Source organism: Salminus brasiliensis, chromosome 3, assembly GCF_030463535.1.
Source record: "Salminus brasiliensis chromosome 3, fSalBra1.hap2, whole genome shotgun sequence".
Taxonomy (NCBI): domain Eukaryota; kingdom Metazoa; phylum Chordata; class Actinopteri; order Characiformes; family Bryconidae; genus Salminus; species Salminus brasiliensis.
In genome coordinates, this window is record NC_132880.1 from 22205527 (window position 1) to 22220266 (window position 14740).

At 42.4% G+C, this 14740-nt stretch overlaps 1 protein-coding gene across 1 annotated transcript in view; it reads left to right on the top strand.

The window, feature by feature from the left end:
• Nucleotides 1–4296, top strand: part of chrna11 (cholinergic receptor, nicotinic, alpha 11) — a 61504-nt gene extending 57208 nt beyond the window's left edge. Inside the window, exon 10 of the mRNA XM_072674676.1 lies at nt 3471–4296. Coding sequence (XP_072530777.1) covers nt 3471–4262 — 792 coding nt within the window. The 3' untranslated portion in view covers nt 4263–4296. The remainder of the gene's footprint in view (nt 1–3470) is intronic.
• The last annotated feature ends 10444 nt before the right edge of the window (nt 4297–14740 follow it).

Genomic DNA, 14740 nt, shown 5'->3' on the forward strand with positions numbered 1-14740 from the left:
ATCCAAGTGAAAATGACAGTTGACATGTTCAAATTCGCTACCATGATAACTGCCAATGTGAAGCAGACTAGAAGATTCCAAAAATCCAGCACATTATGCCACGTTTTAAACAGATGATTCCGGGACTCCAGTGAACCACAGTGAGAGTCAATATCCACAAACGGAGAAAATTTGGGACAGTGGCGGACCTTTTCAATGAGTCAGCCTACCAAAAGAGCACATCAACCAAAAGAACCCAGGTGAACATCTAAAGGACTGAAGCCTTACTTGCCTTAGTTAAGGTCAGTTTACCCGATTATGATTCCACAATAAGAAAAACTCTGGCATCCATGACAAAGTTTGCAAGGCGCAAACTGGTAGCGAGATGGCCTGAGGCTGCTTTGCTTCTGCAGGACCTTGACGACTTGAAAGTAAAAAGACCATGACATCTTCTAACAGAAAAGACTGAAGGAGAATGTCTACCCATCGATTTGTGCCCTAACGCTCAAGCGCAGTTGGGTTATGCAGCAGGACAATAATCCAAAGCATACAAGCAAGTCCACTTCTGAATGGCTCAAAAGATTAAAATTAGGTATTGGGAGCACACACAGTTATCAGGTTTAAATGGAAACCAATTACTTTATCACATGGGTGATTTTGAGTAAATCTTTTTCTTCAGTAAATGGAATGAACATTTAAAGGCTGCATTATGTGCTTATTTGTGCTGTTTTTGTTTTGCATTAAATTAGTGGGATGACCTTTTATTATTATTATTTTCTTCAAAGTAAAATATTTTTACATGTCATTGTACTGATATTTACCTTTGTACTTCGGGTTATGTTCAGACACTTCCAGTCACTAGTCATATTTATTTTAATGCAGATATTGTGTTTGATTTGAAAAGCACATCTTATAATTCAGTTGACTTAAATGGGTTTCTAGAGACTTAAAACTAACCCCTCTGTCTGAAATGGTTGATGCTGGAGTTTGCAGTTTTATCGCATAGCAAAGATATGAAGGTTGTCTGGAAAACTATGCTCAATTACTCTCCTCTCCTTTTTTTCTTAGCATTGTTAAATTTATGATATGAACAAGGTTGTGCTTTAAAAACAGTCACTGTGCTTTATTGACTGATTGAAAACAGTTAGAAACTGAGAAAGCTGATTAGCAGATGAGCGTTATCTTGGAAAGGTACATGTAGGATGTCAGGAATAGGCTTGTCTCCTTAGCTAGCACTTTTGTCTGTTGGTGACAGCAGTGGCACCTTAGCTGAGCATATCATTATAGTTTATGCCTTCCCCTGGGCAGGCTTCCGGAGGACCAGACAATAATGCTGCTCTGTCACTTCTTTCTTTCTGCCTCAAAGCCCTCTGTCCCCTTCAGCCGTCCCATATCTCTTTTTTCCAAAATTGCTTTTTCCCATCAGCATGTAGAACAGATATTGACTAAGATAATGGTTTGCTAGCATTATCTCATAAACAATGGTGTTTTTGCTCATTTGCTTCCAATATAAATCCACGTTTTGATAAGGCAGTGGCTTCCATATATATTCATACACTAGGCAAGGTTATCTACAGCATTTCATGACTGATGTGAAAAGACTGCCTCCTCTATCTAACCCTCAATGGCCTTCCTATCGACTATATCACACAGACTGAACACACAGTAATGCTGCCAGGGGGAATAGGTGAAGCGCAGTAATTTCAGAGCTATAATGAGGTGAGCTTTACAGCCTTGTTCCCCTGCGTGTGCTGCACACCCCAAATTTTTCACACTCTACTCGATTCTACTGTGAAATTGTACCAAATCCATGCAGAACTCATGAAGGCTTGGATTGTGTTGAGACTAGCCCTTAGCGAACCTAATGGCATATTTAATTTAGAATTTATTCGGCGTGACCATCTACAATTGCTTTTTCCCCCGCACTAGTCTTTTCAGTATCATAACCGTCATAAGAAAACCTTTTTAACTCCAGCTGACCTTTACGTGGAGCCAACATTTCATTATGAATTGGAATTGATGGAAAAACAAATCTTTCAAGCATGTTCAAGTTTAAGAGATATTCAGTTAAGAACATTTGTCATTTTAAAGATTCTTACAACAGCAAAACCACTCCCTGTGAGTAAAAAGGTTAAGCTGCGTGTTTTCACTTTATACCTATACGTTGGTCCTGTTCAGCGGATTGTGTAGACAATATCATTTATTTACAGAAATACCTGAAATTGTCCATTTGTGTCCACTGAAGGTCGGCGTGAACATGGGTATAAGTAGAGGGTTCTGCGTAGATAGATGACGCTGAAACGAACAAGGGAACAGAAACCCCATAAAGCGAGAATAAAGAGTGATAATGCATATTTAATATTTATTGCTCACATTTTGTGTGTATGTGCATGCATGTGTGTGTGGTGTGATGGTGTTATGTGGAGTGAAGGGTTTCTAGTATGTGGTTTGGCTCTGGGGGATTATAAGTTTGCTTTAAGATTCTGGTACTACTCTGGTAATTAAAGACAGTAGGCCATTATCACACTTCCACATTAACCCCTTAACGCAGCTTATTACACACTAGGGTATATTATCCGTTAAGTACAGGAACTTCTGTACAAACTCGCAGAGCTATTCTTTTCTTTGGGTCATAGTTTGCCATAGTTGTGTTGTGAACAATGGCTGAGGCCACTGTTTGGACCTAAACACACTTACCAGAGTTTTCGCTCTGTTTCCACAAGTTTGGAAATGTGGAGCTCCAGCTGAAAAGCTCCACTCATCATGTGTCATTTTTCCAAGCAGTTAAACAAGAGTTAAACTGAACCGGGGTAAAAGCAGGGCTGAACAGGACAGATTTACTCATGTTTGTGATTACAAATCTGCTTTAATTAATTTAACCTCCATATGAACTGTTCTCAGCAAGGTTTGGTTAAAAAACAGAGAAACAGACCCCTCAGAACTGTATCTTTGGTGAGTCGTTTAATATAGAGCATATCATATGATGCTGTGTCTCTAATGTTGCCAATGTTTACGTGGACTGAATGAAAGGAATGAACAGTTAAACCTGCTGGATTGTTTTCTCCTCCATAATGGAGCTCAGCCCATTTTCTGCTTAGCAGAACTCCTTGCAGCTCTGACTCTTGCGCAAGTCTCCTCAGCCAAGGCAAACTAGTCTTTCAGTGTTGGAGGGACTTTCAGACATGTTAACTGTCCTTCTGTTGGCTGTGATAGAAGGAGGATGTTTTATTGGGTAAGACGGTATTAGAAGACACAATTCTCATATGATTTGTCTTACTAGACTATATGACTAATGATAACTTACTATTATGCTTTCCAAAATAACTACCTAGACCAGTAAAATGTAAAAAACTAGGTAAAGAAAGCGTAAGGTAGAGAAATGGCACTGTCTGTATTTCCACTGTGAAAATGTTCTGGAATGACTGCAAAAAATACAAATGTTACAAATAACAAAAAAAATGAAAGTGCTTGTTTAATTCTTCCTTCCTCAGGTCCAGCTTGTGCTGCTCCAGTGGGTGGCGTGGTTCTTGCGGATGAAGCGCCCCGGTGAAGGCGAAGATCCTGAACGTCCTCCCTGTGCCCCTCACCTCCGCCGCTGCTCATCAGGCTCTCACAGCGGCAGCCTCCCCAATGCGGCCGGTTCGGCCTCTGCCGACCTCCACCATCACCATCACCACCCACCCACCACGCTGCACCCGCTGCACCCCCAGAGCCTGCTCCATGTGGCGGCCACTGCCGGCCACCCCAACCATCTGCACTCGCAGAGCAACAGCGTCAACAACAACGGCAACCTGCTCTACATTGGCTTCTCCAGCCTGGACGAGGCCTCGCCACCACCCTTGCTGGCCGAGTCCGTGCAGAGGAACAGCGTGCAGGGTGTCGCCCGTCCCTCCGTAGTGTCGCCCCCGGCCGTGCCTTCCTCCAGCCCGCCCCCTCACCTGTCCTCACAGTTCTGCAGCCCACCGCCCCCTCCCACACCGAACGTGGAGGCCACCGGATGTCCCAGCACAGTGTCAGGCGGCGGCGGAGGCTGCTCGTGCTCGGGGGCCAGTGGAGGAGGAGACCCACAGCTGCAGGTGATCCTGGATGAGGTGCGCTACATTGCTGACCGCTTCCGTGCGCAGGACGAGAACGAGAGCGTGGCGGAGCAGTGGAAGTTTGCAGCAGCTGTCATCGACCGCCTCTGCCTGGTGGCCTTCAGCGTCTTCAACATCATCTGCACCATCTCCATCCTCATGTCGGCGCCCAACTTTGTGGAGGCCGTGTCCAAGGACTTTATTTGATGAGCCCTCTTTGAACAAGGAGGAAGAAAAAAAAAATAAAAGCGTGGCTGCATGAAGGTCTGACTGTAGCAGTGATGGGGGATCTTTCCCTCTGAGCCTCTGAGACTATATCGAAGACCTTCATGTTAGACACTGAATATTTTTGAAGGGTGAGCCATGATTTATAACTTTGAAAAAAAGTTATGTTGGGGACTTTCACTCTCAGACTAGAGTGACGTCTCGGTCGTTGGGAAGGAGATATTGACCTCACAACTGTAGCAATGGCATCTAGCCAAGCGTGACAATGAGGACCCAAACCTTAATTTTAAAGGATGTAACTGTGGCATTTGTCTGTCTGTCTTCTCCTTGAACAGTACAAAGTCACTCTGAAATATGAAAATATATTTTGGGAATGTGTGTGTCTGGGTGAGTGTGTTGTTCTGAATAGAGAGAGAGAGAGAGAGAGAGAGAGAAAAAAAAAAAAACACAACAACAAAAAAAAAAAAAAACGTAAAACCAGTTCAAGGGAGACGGTGAAGTTCAGGAAGTCCTCGTCTTTGGAGAGCCAAAGTGGGCAGCGTTGACCGAAAGCAGAAATTTCTCATCTTCGTTACAGAAGATGAGGATGGCTTTGTTCCTCTCAGAATATCAATAGCACACAGAGGAGAAGAGGCAGGCTGTATCTTTGCTTGCTGCACTTGCTGAACGACTGCGCGAGAGATAATAGATTGAGGCAGACGTTCGGGTAAGAATGAAAGACAGAGAGTGCTCCAGAGATCTGCCAAGATGGAGACGGATAGGGAAAGCAAGACATCACAGACGAAAGAGGTGAACAGAGAACAAGGACAAATGGTGAGAGCTAAAGAAAAATGAAGGAAGAGAGGAAGATAAGGAAGGGAATGATTAGGACGAAATGGAGGAGATGGGTATCGAGACGAACAGGCAGGTGGAGAGCGAAGGAAAATGAGAGAGAGAGTGAGAGAAAGAAGGGAGGATCAGCAGAGGTAGATAAATAGCATGACTGGAGGAGAGGAAGATTCAGGAACACTTTAGTGGCAAGAGAGAAAATGACCTCAACTTTGGAGTGAGATTTAAAATAGTGTGTCCCGAAAAAACAGAGCAGAGACGGCATCGGTCAGTGCGAGGCCTATAGAACATAACCGGCTTAATGGAGAGTGGAGAAGACCAGAGCAGAGAGACGTGTGAAACCAGAGAGCTAGAACGATTCCCCTACAGATGGTGATGGAAAAATGGCTATGGAGTCGGTAAAGGCGCCTTCAGAATCTTCCAGACTTTATCTTTTCAGGCCCTCTCGGGTCTCTCAGATGGCAGAAAATAAAAAATAGTCATAGGAAGTCCAAGCAGAAAAGGCAGAATGGCAAACCCCCCTAACCCCCCCTGTCGTTTTCCAGTCCTGGACCAAATGGGGCATTTCTAGCATTTCCGTCGAGCTGATGCTTTTGCCCAAAGCAACAACATGCTGCAGGGACAGTCCCTCTGAGATAAGTGCCTCGCTCAAAGGCACAAGCGGGAATCAAACCGGTGAGCAAAAACAAGTACACTAACCAATTGGCCACCACCACCAAGTGTGAACATGGATAGTCTTTGATATTCCACTGATGTCTCCTGTGACCTCTAAGAGCCTATATTGTGGAAAACTGAATTTTCCTTTCTTTTTTTTTTTTCTTTTTTTTTTGCTAACATTTGCGACATTGTTAAAGGGCCCATATTGTGGGAAAACACATTTCTCTCACCTTTTTTTATAAGAAAAAAAAGCTTTACCTAGTGTTAAAAAACCCCCAAAACTACTGTTTACATTTCCCAGTCCACACAGATCATGTATGAAAACCAAGCTGCGAAAACAGCCCTTTTTGAATTGTTTGTGAACAACTGAGCTTTGAATGAGGCACAGTACAGAGCAGCCATTCAGAACAGAAGTAATGTACATAGACTCAGTCTTAAAGGCACAGGAACAGTCACTGTTTAATTCTAAGGGAGAAAAAAAAACCTGGATGGACGACAGTAATGTTAAAATGAATAATGAAAGAATGACTGTTTTTATTAAATAAAACAATACAAATGTTATAAATGAAAGTCGGGGGGGGGGGGGGGTACAATACAGAAATAAAAATGTAGAATAATATGGGCCCTTTAAAGTTTCAAGCCACACTGTTCACTCCCATCTATGACAACTGGGCGTGTGAAGGGGTATACGATATTGTGCAGTATGTCTGAGACGTAATTTAAAAAATGTATTTTTTCAGTCAAAACTACCTTTATGGACAATTTTAACATGTTTCTGGAGGTGTTTCTGAGAAGATAAGAGGAAGTTGCTAAAATGATTTAGAAATGGAACCTCTGGCAACAGTGCAAATCAAGCTCAACTCTCACTTCAGACTGGAAAGCATCCACAGATGTTTCTATCCATCCTTTCATTGTGAGAAGACAACTTAACACTGTGGGGCTGAAAGGATGTGGCGCTGATACTGAGAAAAGCATTTGCACTACGACACTAAAAGCAGACAGCAGAAATGTGGAGAAATGTGTTTTATGGTTAATCAAAATTTGAGGCCTCTCCTACACTGTTGAAGCTGTGAATAACCATTCAAGCCTACAGCCACCAGTTAAGCATTTTGGAAGATCAGTGCAGGTTTAAAGATGCATAGTAATATCTGGAGCTGGTGATTATTTTTTTTGATGGTAGGCATCATTAATGCTGATAAGAACTCAGCAGCTGTGATTGGAAAGAAATTCATTTTGCCGCAAGGTAACGACTCCAGGCTTGCTGCTGAGAAGATCGTGACTTATTAAACTTCTGAAGCTGCTGGAGTTTTCAGAAGAATGGACTGACCACCCCAGAATCCAGACCTCTGTGTTTATAACGGACCTCAATAAAATGTGTATGGGATTTCTTGGATGGCCAGAAGCAGACAAGTGCTCCAACTTTTAAGACTGAACTTTGGAGGTGTGGAAAAATCTCTGTGCCAATTTCCTGAAAGTCTCCTGAAAAGAATGGAAGCTGCAATAAAGGTGGACACACTGAATACTGCAACTTTTGATATGAGATTTATTTGTAGAGGCCTCTGTGTAATTATCAGTTTCTTTTCAAATATGTTTCCTCCTTTTTTTCTGATGCGCTGAAGTGAAGAATAACTGACTTGATGGCTGTCTTGACTGGAAAGAAATTAAAGAAAGAAAGGGTGTGCTCTGGCTTTTGCACAGTACTGTGTCTGTATATATATATATATATATATATATATGCAGATACAGACCAGCAGCTTTAGATGATGTTCACATCACCCAAAAAGGATTTCTATGGTTTCTAGCATGGCGTGATTGATTGTTGCCAGATGGTCTGGTTTGTTCTCCTGGGCTTTTCATGTACAACAGTCTCTAGAGTTTACTCAGACTAGTGGAAAACTAACAGGAAAGGGTATGGTAACCTAGATAATCCCGCTGTACAAGAAAAGCCTCTCAGAATGCACAACACCTCCGACCTTGAGGCGGATGGGCTACAACATCAGAAGATTATGTTTGGTTGCACTCCTGTCAGCCAAGAACAGAAAGCTGAGGCTGCAGTGCGCACAGGCTCACCATATCTGGACAGTTGAAGACTGGAAAAATGTAGCCAGGTCTGATCAATCTTGATGTCACACAGATGGTAGGGTCCATGTGCATTGCCCTACATGACCACAATGTGCCCATTTTCTCATGTCTCCTTTCAGCATGATAATGCACCATGTCATTAAGCAAAAGATGGCTCAAACTGGTTTGTAAACTCGGGACGTCGAGTTTGGCCTTCATCTGCGACCTTCGCAGAATCTTAATCCAGTAGAACACCCATGGGATGTGGAGAACACTTTTTGAAAACAGGATATTTGCAGCCCAAAAGGGATCCCAAAAATCAGCAGGAATTGTGTGACGCCATCCTGTGAACATGGACCGAAATCTTAAAGGAATCTTTTCAACGTCTTGTTGGATTGAAGGGGTTTGTCCAAAAAAGGAGGCCATACCCAGTATTGGTGGATTGTTCCTAATAGAGTGCCATGCACCTAATTTGTGACTTTGTCATTATTTGAATCTGACATCTGCATTTTACATAGTGTCCCCTGGCAGTTGTCCGTTGCGTAAATGGATCAGGAAGAATGCTAAAATATGACTGAAATGAGAATTTCATTAGAATGAAATATTTTTACATTGACTTTCATGTAAAGTTCAGATTTTTCGGTGAAGTTGCGATTAGATTTAGAGACTCAAATGTTTTGCATGTCAGTAACACACATGTGACACACATAGACATGCATCTCACCTAGCATCTGGCAGGTCATTTTAGGGATTTCCATGATCAAAATCCATGTCTGTTTTCTGCAACCATTTACCTTGTGTCCCTACAGGTTTTAGATTACATCTTAAATATTGAGTTTAGCTGAAATTTACTATTATTGCTAATAAGTTTTAGTAAAGAAGTTTCATGTTACTGAATTTCCACAACAGCATCATTTATCGGAGGGAGTGTTTTTTTTATGTTTCAACATTTAATCTTTACAATATGATTGGTCAAGTTTCTTGAAACCACTGTCCAAGTGTTGATTCTATAATTGTGAAAAAAAACAGTGTTATCTATTAGCTGATGGAACAGAGCTAACAGATAAGTTGCGGTTGTGGATAAGATGCAGTTTAAAAATATCATGTGATTGGGAGAGCTAGTCAGTGGGTGAAAATGGACACAACTAGATTCAAGGAAACAATTGGATACAAATGATTAGTAATTATTAATAAGGAATTTGTACAAAACACATCTCAAACAAGCTTATTTCCTCTGTATTTTCTAATTGTATTTCCTTTACATGTTTACCTGAATAATGCTTTGCTAATATATGGAACGACACTAAAAGCAGACAGCAGAAATGTAGAGAAATCTGTTTTATGAATGTGCTTTTCCATAAAATACAATAAGTGTATATCCTTTTTCAATCAAATATATTCTATGAGTTGCTGTTGGGAGATCTATACTTAAAATTTCTTACAGCAAAACAAAATCCACTTTTGCATCTGAAAAGATTTTGAAAGTGTATTAATATTCTGATATTACAATGCTTGGATTTAATATAAATGTGAATTATTGAACTATGTAAAATCAAGTTTGACAAAAAAGAAAACTGAAATATTTGATTCAAAGAAGAAAGATTTTATCCAGTATGCAGTAACTTAAATTAAATATGATTCTCAGTGTTGTTTTTATATATATATATATATATATATATATATATATATATATATTTATATATCAGCTCTGTTCAGTCACTCTTTAAGCATTTTAACTCCATATCTAAAATGTGACTTAGAACCTGCTGGGACAATCTTTAACAATGTATAACCCAAAAATCTAGTTTACCATTTGTCAATCTACCATTTGTGTTGGACACAAAGGGAATGGCCTCCGTCATTAACCCATCCATGCAGTGGACACACCCATACACTGAGGACAGTGAGCACACTGCTTAGAGCAGTGGGCAGCCATCACTGAGACACCCAGGGTAACGTGGCAGCTTGAACCCACATATAATGGAAAACATTGACTAAAAAAATTGCTCTCCTCTCTCATTGACTAAAAATTTATGTCATGATGTGGAACCAGGCAGTTTGTAATTGGGTGGGGGGGGGTGTGTACAGCCTAATCCAGTTCTGATCCTTTGTTTTTACCTCTGTGTTCTGACAGAGCGCTCTCCGGTGTCTTCCAGGCACCACTAATGGACGTTATTGCCAGCCTGCCGCAGTGAGGAGCGTTGAGGCAGAAGGTAGAAAAACTTTTGGATAAACATATCTGTGGTTCTGGTGCTTTAACTGGGTTTCAGCTGCTTGGCCTTCAGACATTTGTCTATTTTCTGCTGTTTTTGCAAATTGTACAGGCAAAAAAAAAAAATGACTACAATTGGTCCACCATAAATAATGTTGTTGTTGCCAGTTACTGTCCGTTGTACACTGTCTATTGAGTCCAGTCACTGAATAGGGTTTGTTTCTGTGATGTGCAGCAGAATGGGCCAATAATTAAAGCTTTGAACAGATGTCCATTTTTTTTACCTCCATACAAAGCATCTGTTATGGAAAATTACATCTTAGGACCTCTATCACAGGTCCTCGCTGTTTTGGTGTAATGTCAGGAGAAACCGGCTCCGGGATATGAATAAAACATTTCGGAACGTGCCCTTTTTTCTACAGAGGGTTTAATGTCAGCTGGTAGCATCATGCGATTGTGGGATCACATCCTTTGGATGGATGGATGGATGGATGGATGGGCGGGCAGATCTAGTTTCAAGAAGACTGTGAAATGAGGTTTATTTTTTCATCTGTTCTGAGTTTACATTAGTTATATTCCTTTTGAGTTTTGGGTGAGAATTGTAGACCTGAAAAATATGTAATTACATTCTCCCACACTCAGACACGCTGTCGAACATTCCCTACGGCTGCACTATGCCATGCCGGCTAATTAAATTTTATTGATAAAATAATATAGCAGTATTGTAGCAGCCAACTTGTTCAGCCTGGAAATAGATACACCGGGGTCCACCACTGACACTTGTCACTGACAGCTCAGGGCTATGAACATGTGGCTGTCTGTAATTCGGTGTGAGTGATACTCTTATGAGCCAGATAATATCATTTCTGATATCCGAGCCCACAGCTGTCCACTGCACGGTTGACAACGCCTGCAAGGCTACTCTCAGGAAGATATCAGAACCAATGGAAATTCAATACTAACGTATAATTTTTAGTACAGGGACACAAAGCCCACCTGCTGCCCTGCACTGTGTGTGTGTGTGTGTGTGTGTGTGTGTTTATCCAGACATGCGCACATGGCATCTCTCAGACCTGATTTTGTGAGATCAGCTTGTTGATTTCTTGCGAACCCCTTACTGTGCAGCTTCTCCTACTCCCATCTTTAGTCTTAATGGCCAACCCAGTGAGTGGGATGGGGGGGTTCATCCACCCCCCCCACACACACACACTCTCACTTTCTCTCTCTCTCTGTCTCTCATCCTCACATATATTGCAGAAGACTGCACTCCATTTCCCAACCATTGAATAAAGTGTTCTTTTCTAACACGCTGTCTCCTGCGCTCATTTCATAAAATAATGGAGACCTGAAGTGAGAAGCATAGCACGAGCATGAGGAGGATGGAAAGTGAGAGGAACGAGGCAGGAGAGAACGATGGAGAGCGGAGGGAGGAAAAGTGGGTGAGGAGGGGGGGAATGCTGACGCGCACACCGGCTGGACAGGGTTTTAATTGATCACTCGTTCAGGAAGGAGGGGGGGGCGAGAGAGAAAAAGCAAATGGGATTGGGGAGGTATGAATGAAGAGGGGGGGGGGGTTAATGGAGGGGAGAGGGGCAATCTCTTCGCCTCGGGGTGGATTTATGGGGGGATAGAAGTGGAGCGCTTTAAAGAGACCGGTCCAAGTGCTGCTTTTGGCAACAGCGGATTAAAAAGCAAACCCGGACTGCAGCAGGACGTCCAGCATCACAGATACACAGATAATGGATGATTAGCTGTGTGGGTAGAACAGTGAGGGTGTCTCTTTAAATATCTGGGTGTATTTTTATCAGCTTTGTGAGTCATACTGCTGTGCAAACACGTGTGTGTGTGTGTGTGTGTGTGTGTGTGTGTGTGTGTGTGTGTGTGTGTGTGTGTGTGTAGCCATGCTGTTACTATTCATATTCAGTAACTACTTTTACATACACACCAGTGATATGTAATATCTGATATTATTGGTGTAAAGCTGCGGTCACACTGAATATGAATACATAAAAAAGCCAGTTCACTGGAATGGAAATGAACATGGCAACATGAAAACATCCGGGAATGGTCAAGTCCACTTCAGTTAGGGATAGCCCCACAAACTTGCGAAACTTGGCAGCGTGAGCCAATAGCAATATAGAGGGTTATGCTCACTTTGGTCTGAGCTGTTCCCTGAAGGACTGTGACCACATTCCCTTTAATCAGGACTGCCCAAAATCGCCCAATTTTGCTATGTTATCATAGTCTTATATATATATATATATATATATATAAGACATATTTGACTTTCCACAGGAGATGACGGAATATTTACACCAGGGACGATTCGCATCCCAAGGATAATTTTTATGGCTTGTTTTACAGAAGGTAAATTTGAGCAATAAGTACATTACCCCATCTCCCCATGTAAGACTAACCCAGTCCAAATAGGGTTTGAGCTTAGTAGTCTATGCTGCGATTATTTAAACAGCATGTTTCAGTTGCCAGGCCCTGACTGTGGTTATAGTTGGGCTAAGTCTAGCCTGATTAACTGTGACTTAATTTTATGAAATTCTCAGCTAAACTGAGCCTTAGCTGCACAATGACTTTGGGGGCATTCAATGTTTTAAAGCCTGACTGGCCGTGTGCATGTTAACAGGGCTGTAAACAGACTAATCCTTTATAAAGCTTAAAAAAAATGTCCCGGTTCTGTTTCTAAGACTCACTAATAACATTGCTGCTCAGATGTAGTGCATGTGAGCGGAGCGTATTTTAGTATGTTGTTGTAACGCGTGTGTATGTGTAGGCGAGCTCTTGCTACATGTGTTCACTGTGCGTGTGGGTGGGTGTGTGTTACACTGCCGCATCTACGACCTGTCTGCCACTGTGATTGTCTCGCTGTGAATGTGCAGTGTGGGCATATTCCCTCGTTCACATTTGCTGTGATAGGACAAATGGGGGGGAAAAAAAAGAAAAGCAGGAATGGGGTGATGTGCATGTGGGAGACTGTTGAGACAGTGATAAACATAGTAAGAGATGGGCTGCATATTTTATGTGTGTGTGTGTGTGTATGGGGTTGGTACAGTCAGCCAAGAATAGTTAGGAGTCTGTGAGACGGTATATGGATGTGTGGGCAGGTAGGAACGAGAGAGAGGGGCAGAGCGAGAGAATGTCAGCGTGTGTACCCAGCTGGATAGCTACTGATAGAGACTCTCCCACTGTATGTGTCTGTTAACAGTGTGTGGCCTGAATCAATTGAGACAACCTTGTGCTCTCTTTCTGTCTCAGTTAATGAGTCTCTCTCTCTCTCACTCTCTCTCTGTCTCACTCACACTCATCTGCAGTAGGATCCTGAGCTAGACGATTGGGCTTCAGTCATGTGGAACACACTCCTGCCAGCTTAAGTGTGTGTGAATGGCTCTCCTCTCTAAACACTCGTACCCTTCCAATCCAAGCCCATGACGTCCCGCCCACTCTTCCTCACTTTAAAAACAGAATTTCCTAGATTTTGCAAAAACGTCTTCATAAAGAAATGGTTGCGATGTCACAGTGGTGTGTGGTGTACTGTCTGAAACCACCGGCCAACCTCCACGCCATCCCATGGAAATGCATCGAAAAATAATCTGGGGACTATTTGGCCTTGCAGTGCCCTGCAGAATCTTAGCATCCCCCCTGTAGCCCTGCCTTCACAGGTTTTCGGGTATGTTCAGCTGTTGTTTTTTCCCCAGTCTCTCGCTCTTCACGCCGCCTGTGATTTTGAAGCTGCCGTTTCCCTGAACATGATACGGCTGCTGCATGGCCCGCAATCAATGGCTTTTAATTACCGGGGTAAGATCAGTCTGATCGATAATAATGACGAAGAATGTGGAGGAGAGAAAGAGAAGGAGAGGGCACGCAGAAAGCAGAGGAGAGGTCTGTTGAGAGCAAGAGAACAAGATGAGGAAGATGAGGGAGAGGGAGGAGTGTGCTCTTTAAGGAGGCTGAATATGAGATCAAGAGAAGGACGGGGGGATAGAGAGGAAGGAAGAGCAGGAAGAAGGAGAAGTCAGAAGGAAGTAAAGGGTGAAGAAAAGAGGTAATAAAGCAGAGAGAGAGAGAGAGGCAGTGCTGTAAGAAAAAAAAAGAATGAAGGTGACAGGAGTGTGTGTGAGAGAGAGAGAGAGAGAGAGAGAGAGGGAGGAGGGTGATTGATATCTGTTCTTTCCTGGGGGAACTCTCGTTAATGCTGATTGAAGCTCACTAAGTCACCTCTACTCCACTGCTGTGATCACACTCAGCCTATTGAAACCCCTGAGGAATGAACACACACACACACAGTATTAGATATGAAATATTATCTTACATAGAAGTCTCAAACTTTTCCTCTGGATGTTCGGTGGTATGACTTTTGCAGGGAAGGTTTTCTTCTTATGACTCTTTTAATGAAGCAACGCTGCACAGTGGAACAGTGCACCACCAGGCTAGACTCTAGCTTGCTTTTTAGCAGTCATGAGGATTGTGATTTGCCATTCCTACCACCATACGGCTAGTTCGTTCGGAGAGTTTGCTTGGTCTTGCAGAACTTAGTTTGACCTCCACAGTTCTCCTAAGCAATCATTTCTTAATAACAATCAACAAACAAAAAAGTAAAAACACTCAAATGATAAAACAAAAAGCCAAATTAAAGTAGAAATAAGTAAATAAATGTAATTTATTAATAAATGTACATAAAAGATAAATAACA